Raw genomic sequence first — 8,301 nt, 5'->3', positions numbered from 1 at the left:
ATATCTTTTTAAAACACAGACACACTCTTACTCTCTATTATTCTCTTAAGGGAATACAATTCAGTTTCCAGAATCTATTTTGGACATGTACACTCTTAAAAACAAAGGTTTCTTATTGGAACAGATGAAGACCATCCATTAAACCTTTCAATTATGAAATTTGTTCCGTTCAGGGAAATGCGGCTCTACAGAAGACAATAGTGTTGTTGTTCAGCCCAGTCAGTTCAAAGTTGATTCAGTTCAGTTCAATAACAATGTTGATTTTGTTAAATTCAATAATAATGCTAAAAAAGAAAAGAAAAAAGGCTGCAGAAGAATAGAGTCATTATTCAGCTCAAATCAGTTCAATGTTGATTTAAATCAGTTAAATCGCAGTGTCGATGTTAAGATAAAAAGCAGCTTTACAGAAGACACTAGTGTAATCTAGCGGAAAAACATTCTTCACACTAAGACAAAAAAGGGTTATTTAAATAACTGAATGGCTCTTCCATGGCAAAAACTGGTTATTTCGAAGACACTGAACATTTATGTCTGTGTTTCGAAACTTTATTTGGTTGAATAGTTTCTGAACTTTCAACAAAAAAAGTTAGAAAAAGTCATTAAGTCCAAATTTTTATCTAAGTTTTCCCCAACAGCCAAGCCCCCATCACCCAAACAGACCCCTGCTTTATAATTATTACAAGGGGCTCAGCTTTCAGGAGACATGGAGGGAGCATGTGTGCATGGCTTTAATTCCTATTGTATTCGTTCAATCTCAGTCTAAGCAAGTGTGTCTGTGTCTGAGCTCAGGAGAGAGGGAGTGAGGGAGGGAAAGACAGAAACAAGGACCCATCTGTCAGTGAGACGAACGAATCCCCCTTCCCACTCCAAACAGGTCCCTTGGGACTGCAAAAAAGGATAACTCACTTGTGGCAATAGTTGTGGGTGTGTGGGGTTTTTGGCACAGAGAAGACTCTCAACCAAGGGAACTATAACAGCATCCCAACAAGCCAGCTAGAGTAAACAACGCTAAGTCATCGCTGGTGTGCTTAAGGAGACGCGGTCCTACTAACTGTCGTTGATGTGTTGACAGGGGGTGGATGCGCTTGATTAGTCTGTTTGGCTTGCCAGGTATCTGCTGAAGATTTGGTGCTTTTTTCCTTTTTTTTTTTTGGTGTAATGCATTCAGCCAAAAACTTTATAGCAGAGCTCCAGCTGCAACTGGTTCGCAAATGTGACAAAAATGTGACAAATAATTTAAAAATCTAGTTCAGAATACTTTTCCTATGTGGTTTTGTCAGATGTAATTGTATAAATATATATATAAAACAAATATCATACGCATATTTTTTTTTATGGTTATTGTTTGCATATATCCAGTTGAGGCCTAAGGTTAAATCAACTGTCCAGGAATATTCTTTCACAACAGTGTGATATTTATATATGGCACAAATATAGTTAGGATCACTACAGTGACGACAACAAATAGGAACTAATTATAGTAAAAACTAGAAAAATGCCGTATTATAGATTTTTCTTTTATGCTCCACCAACCACTGGCATTTATTTGATTTAAAAAAAGAAACTGTAATAGAATGAAATTAAAATTAATTTTTCGGATGTATGAAACTATATAGTCAATGAACTGAACTCTTCTGAATAACCATCTTTATGGAGAAATTCTGTAATTTTGTGAACTAAAATTATCACTTGGCTCTTAAAAGTATTGTTTTAATGATTCATTTTGTGAAATATCTTCAAGTCCGATCAGTGCTTTCTGAATAAGTGCAGAAACGTAAGTGCAAAGGACGGCAGAGGGGGTTAGGGGAGTGAAGCTGTCACTCCAAACAAAAAAAGAGGTCATGGGAGTTCTGTGTGCTGTTCTTCTGGATATAATTTGAACTCTAAACTGTCTCAACAGGAGGTTGTCTATTGAGTATACCGCTGGTCTCGTGGCTCTGCATTCACAGATTTTCCATGAAGACCCACTGCACGAACACTTAAGTAAGCCTCACGAAACTCTCAGTGTTCAGGTCAGATGGTAAAAAGTAGTAAATGGTCTCTTGTGGTTGTAGTGTTCACTTCTGGTTGAGGTGGACTAGAAAATGCAGCAGGCCTTGGTCCCTGAGTAGGCTGACTGATTGTAGGGCACAAGGGAGCAGAGTTTGGGCACAACACAGTAATTCCCAATACAGGTTGCAGGTGTGACACAGCATTGTGAAACACTCGTGGGAGCTGATTTTGTGGAGAAGCAGGGTTACCCTGGGATCTTTGGGGAAGCATGACACAGTTACTATAGGTGTACATACTGTTGACACACATGTGATCCCTGGTTCATGTGGGACAGTATACCACTCTGAACACACTTAAGCATGTTACCCTTTCTATGACCTTCACACAAACCGAAAATCTGAAGGCTAACTTCTCAGAAATAGATTCTCAGTGACTTGAAAATGAGTTTTAAAGGGAGAATATTCACGCTTTTTTTTTCTTTACTTAAGTTTGTGGCTGTTTTCTTTCAAGATTTCTTTCATGATTAATTGGACATTGATTGTTGATTGTTCCCATAGCAAAGGGTTCCTATCTTCATCAGTGCATAGATTTTAACATCATTTCTATGCCGCCAAGTGGAAACCTTCCTCCTTTGTGTGAAAGGAAAGAAGCATCACCCGAGTGAACTAGCGGTATGGATATTGTTCTATTGTGTTGATTGTGTTGTCGCACGAGAGATTATGGTAGGCAGGCGACTGGCGCCTGAGCGCTGGTGCAGCAGACGCATCACTTAAGCCCATCTGTTCATTCACCAGTGTCCGGCTTGACTTAAACTTTTAACTATCTAAGTGAACCTCTATACCAATTATAAATGCTGGCTAGCAATCATAAATGATAAATACAATATTTAAAAAAAAATCTTAACAATTTGTGTTTTATCATTAGATCACTGTGGATCACTTTTCCATTTCAAACTATTTAAAGGTATAGTCATTCTCTGATCTACATTACATTTGGAATGAAAATTAATTTTAAGTGTTATAAAAGTTTTTGCAGAGAGAGTGTGAGCAAACTGTCTAGTCTTGGCCACAGATGTGCACACTTGGTGCATACAATGGGATCAGTGTGAGGACACGTGTGACCTGAAGACCCACAGTCAATAGCACACTACTACAATAGAGCCCCTACTGTGCATAAACACATAATGTGTAGCCCCATTTTGCCAAACAAAGTCAAACTTTATCAATTTAAGAGGGAAAACTTCATAAATGCTGAAAAATGCATATAATTTTATTTGGTATATATACAGGGCTAAACTTAACTTTTTTCACTTTAAGTGACAACTTAAAAAGAACATGTATTTTACTATGTCAGTATATTAGTATAAATATATTTATAGACAAAAAAAAATCTGATGCAAGAGAGAGCAGTTTGATTGATTGGTGAATAAATGTACATTATTCAGGGTGGACACAACTTAAATTTCTTGCATGAAAACGAGGCTGTGTTGGAAAGATAAGCTATCTGTTGAATAAGGTATATTTCTCACAGCAACTTTAACTTTAACATGTTATATATTCTTTTTTTCTTTTTACAAAAGGTAGACTTTAAATGTTGTGCCAGAACCCAACGCAAAGTTAAAAACTTGGCAATATATTTAAAGAAAATGTGTCGCCTGCCCTACGTCATTCTTCACAACGTCGTTTTCATTCGTGGAACATTAAATAGGAGTCCACATTGATAAAGTTCTGAAATTAAAATTTTTGTGATATATCACGTGTTGTTTACATAATTATACGTTTGAAAATTACAAGATGCCCTAAGTATCTGTTGCATATGATATAAAGTCCAATAAATATTTTCAAATAAGAGTACTTCATGGAGCAAATCGCTCTCGGGCGCAGAATGCACAGCTGAGCAGGGGAGCCTGCAGTATTTCTTCTGAGGGTATGTACAGAGTTATTTTATTATAAATATATATATATATATATATATATATATAGGGATTAAAAGCAACAAAAGAGCATGTTCACAGATGAAACCAGAGAACAAAACAGAGTTGGATGAAGTCGATTAGAGGCACCAGTGCGATCACTTGCATTTTTTTCTAACAGTGGAAACATCTTAAAATAAGCAGTCATTTTTGCCCATAAAGGTAAGTGTAATACATCATTCTACACTGTAAAGGGTATACTTTTATTTCTGTGAACTCATAATATAAACAAAACATTGTGCTTTTATAAAATAAAGAAAACAAACGCTTTCTGTCATCTTGGTCTTGAGCAAGAGCGCTTCACAATGATGAACCGAAACTCAGCGAATTGCCTCACATACATGCTAAAACTGTATAAAGCTTTAAATTACTACTCTAAAATGAATTAATAAAAAAATTAATAAAAAAATAAGAAAATAGAAACTCTATCATCATGTAATCCTATGCATTTCTCTCTAAAGGTATGTCCAGTTATTTGTCTTCTTTTTATCACTATAATTGATGGATGTTTAAAATATTCAAATAAGGAAAAGCCTAAATAAGGCCCAATTATAATTTGAGTTTTATTATGTATAATTCAAAAATAAAACTCTAATTATAATGCCATATTTGTAAAACTTTGTCCTGTAATTGTATAACTGCTATTTTTATTTTCAGATTTGTATGTTGCTCTATTCTGAATACCTTCAAATTTAAAGGACTTGTTGCAACGCAATTTTGTCTGATATGTGAATTATTTATTAGCCTTTGATTTCATGCAGCAAATGCTTTAAAAGCAGTTTTGAAAATTACTTTATTGCATTCCAGACGCTTTATAGTAGTACTTTTCACTATACATTTTACAGGTAGATTGAATGTAAAACATTGTCATGAAATAGGCAACAAATGATTTGTTGTAGTCTAACCCGATCTCATGAAAGTGCGTATATCGTATATCTCGAAGATCTCGATCAGGTCAGTCTGAGCGCTCATGGTACGCACAGTGCGTACAGCTGTACACCTGCAGGCGCCACTGCGGCTGAGTGAGTTATCTTAGCGAAACAAAACCGTTTTGGCTTGATTAATCCAGCAGTTATTGAGCGTTATGTTTTGGTGGGCAGAGGGGCGCTAATGAGCGGACGGAGCGAATGAATGAAACGGGTGAACAACACACCTGCTCACACTGCACCAAGCTGTCACAATCATTTACTGGGACGCACGCGCGTCTTTGTACACTAGACTACTGTAATTAGAGTTAAGACCAATGTTTGACCTCGCCATAAACCAAATAGGGCTCAGGGGTATTAATACAGCACTGAGCGGGCTTTATTGGGGCAGAAACGTTAGGTCACGAAAGAAAAGCGGAGAGTGATTTAGAGTCTCAATGATAGGCTATTTTCAATTAGGAAAAGTCTACAAATCATCTGGTGTATTACAATCCAGTAAACGAAAATAATGTGCTGTTGTTGGCAATCAATTCAATAATAAAAATAGCCTAGTTCTTTTTTTGATTTTTTTAATTTTATTTTTATTAATAAAGGTGACAGTCTAAAAGTGTTTTCTATATTTTAAGTTTAAAATTACTCACTGTAAGTTAATTACACCACTTAGATTGATTACTTAATTAGTATAAACCATGATTTAACACAAAACAAAAAAAATTCTTAAATAACAATAAAATACTATGCCAACATTTCTTGCTTCAAAAATGTAAAGCCTTTTAATGAAACTTCCTCCAGACATGTATTTTATAACCCTACAGTATAAAATAACAATTGAAATACGTGTTCTACATTGAATTACACGTTGAATAACGTAATAGATTAAAATACATAGCCTATCTATTTACACGTCATTGACCCAAATACTGTTGACATTTGCAATCTTCTTCTCTCCAACAAATGACAAATGCATTGCAAAGCCTCTCACCTTACCAGGTTTATAAGGATAATGTATAAGGGAAGCCGCATCGTGCCCTTTACAGAACTGCCAACACTCAGACACAAAGCTCGGGGATAAATTCACACACTTAAGTCGTGAAACTTTTGGCCACGAGCGCGCCACGCGCGTTCGGATCAGCTGGAGGGGGTATGGGGCTTGTGGGCGGAGCTTATGAGCATCTCTAGAAAGTCAAAGCCGGGAGTCAATGCGCCTCAGTTAGGCAAACGACACGCTCTGACGCACCAATGGAGAGCTAACGGACCTGCACTGGCGCAGACGGACTGTTAACACACACAAACCATCAGCGGGGAGTCTGGAACTTTGTTTTTCTGTTTTTACACCAACTCTTTTAAACATTTTAACAGTGCGTTCACGGTTTCTGACCACCTTTTAAAAACTTTTATTGAAGCGACGCCAGGAGCTACATTAAGGTACGGTTGTTTTTAATAAATTAGGCTACCAAAGTTACTTTTTAAAGATACTGTAGTAGGCTAATGCATGTATTAATCGAATAGATTATTATTTCAGGATTTATTACAACATTCAGATAAAAAAAAAAATTCTGTGGCTTATATATATTAATTTCTTGTTTTTTAATAACTGAATGAAAAGGTAATCTGTGTTTGTGTATATATGAAGAGTTCAGATGCAAAAGCCTCTAAGTGCCGTTTGAAATTTTCTTATAAAGTGAGCATTTTCATCAGGCTCCTATGTGTAGGTTCAGTAATTTCACTTTAATGGCAATAAATAGTTTATTTTCTGCCCCATTAAGTAAAATAACAGAGCGTAAACATAGGGGAAAAAAAAAAACATTTTAGAAGAAAATTTTAGATTCCATCTAGATTTTTAGATACTATTTTTATTTTATTTTCAGGAAACAATTTAACTTAGGCATTATTATTATTATTATTATTATTATTATTATTATTATTATTATTATTATTATTATTATTATTATCATCATCATTATTATTATTAATGTATCATCATCAATGCCGATAAATAAATTTATTTTTTATTCATTAGGCTAGAACAAACTTTTGCGTTGTAGGCTACTTATAAAGGAATACCAAACACGCACCAATGCACGAATACCACGAATGTTTGTGAACGGCACAATTGAATGTAACTTTACTTAGAATCTCAACATTTCACTAAAAAGCTCGCCCTAGTTTTAAAAGAAAACAAATAGAATAGGCTATTAATCAGCGCAAGAATACGTGTTAGGACGCTGACAAATCTCTGTGGCAAAAACTCATATTTAGAGACAATGCAGATGTCTTTCAAACAAATCAAATTCAACACTTTTCTAGTATTAGTGTGGCTTGGTCCTGTGTTTGTTGATTCCGGTTTACAGGCTTCCCTCAAATTAAATCCGAGCGCTTTATCTGTGGACTAAATCCAGTCGTGTCCCAGATTTGACAGCGTCTCCAAAATGACTGCGGAAATCAAAGGGTTCATACAGAAAGTCTTTCCATTAGATGGAGCATTAAAACTGAGAGAAGAAATGGAATTATAGAGCTGTAAGCTATATAATAATCATCAAAATAATCTTGCTGTCTGTCAAGTCTCTCCATTATGAGGGTCTTAACTAGTGTGAGGTGCACAATTCAGTCATGCTCTGAATATCTAAACCCATGGAGTTGTAAATAAGGCTTAATTTTGATTTGAATGTACTCACAAATCTTTTTCATGTGCCCTCAGATCACAATGATGACCAAACCTTACGGAAAACCAGGGGATGTGACTGAGCTAGTCAACTCCCTTGGATGGATGGAGGAAGACCTCAGCTCACCGGATGGTGACCAGACACCTGAGATTGGTCACTATCCGCTACACAGGAGACCTGTAGAGATTGGGAGTGAGGATATGGAGGAAGAGGAGGAAGAGGAAGAGGTGGGTCTCGACGGTGAAAAGGCACCCAAGCGAAGAGGTCCTAAAAAGAAGAAAATGACCAAAGCCAGACAAGAGCGTTTCCATGCCCGACGAGTCAAGGCCAATGCCAGGGAACGCTCTCGCATGCATGGGCTGAACGATGCTTTGGACAGTCTGCGGCGCGTAATGCCTTGTTACTCGAAGACCCAGAAGCTCTCCAAAATTGAGACCCTGCGGCTGGCCCGCAACTACATCTGGGCGCTGTCGGAGGTTTTGGAGAGTGGCCAGTCAACCGAGAGCCTTGGTTTTGTGGAGATGCTATGCAAGGGGCTTTCACAACCTACCAGCAACCTCGTGGCCGGCTGCCTCCAACTTGAACCCTCATCCATGCTGTTCAACAACCTGGATGAAAAGTGCGGGGTTCCAGGAATTGGTGGTCCTCAGGGTCACCCCATTACTTATCCCTCACCGGGACTTCCCAGTCCGCCCTACGGCTCATTGGAGGCCACCCACTTGCTTCATCTGAAGGGTTTCAAGGGGGC

General features: G+C 37.2%; 1 protein-coding gene across 1 annotated transcript in view; it reads left to right on the top strand.

The window, feature by feature from the left end:
* The first annotated feature begins 6,137 nt into the window (after nucleotides 1-6,137).
* The window catches only part of LOC113098945 (neurogenic differentiation factor 4-like), a 3,217-nt gene continuing 1,053 nt past the window's right edge, over nucleotides 6,138-8,301 (top strand). Inside the window, exons 1-2 of the mRNA XM_026263991.1 lie at nucleotides 6,138-6,315; nucleotides 7,589-8,301. The exon at nucleotides 7,589-8,301 is cut by the window's right edge and continues 1,053 nt beyond it. Coding sequence (XP_026119776.1) covers nucleotides 7,595-8,301 — 707 coding nt within the window. The 5' untranslated portion in view covers nucleotides 6,138-6,315; nucleotides 7,589-7,594. The remainder of the gene's footprint in view (nucleotides 6,316-7,588) is intronic.

This window comes from Carassius auratus, unplaced genomic scaffold (genome assembly GCF_003368295.1).
Source record: "Carassius auratus strain Wakin unplaced genomic scaffold, ASM336829v1 scaf_tig00216772, whole genome shotgun sequence".
Lineage (NCBI taxonomy): Eukaryota > Metazoa > Chordata > Actinopteri > Cypriniformes > Cyprinidae > Carassius > Carassius auratus.
This window is presented reverse-complemented; position numbering and strand designations above follow the sequence as displayed.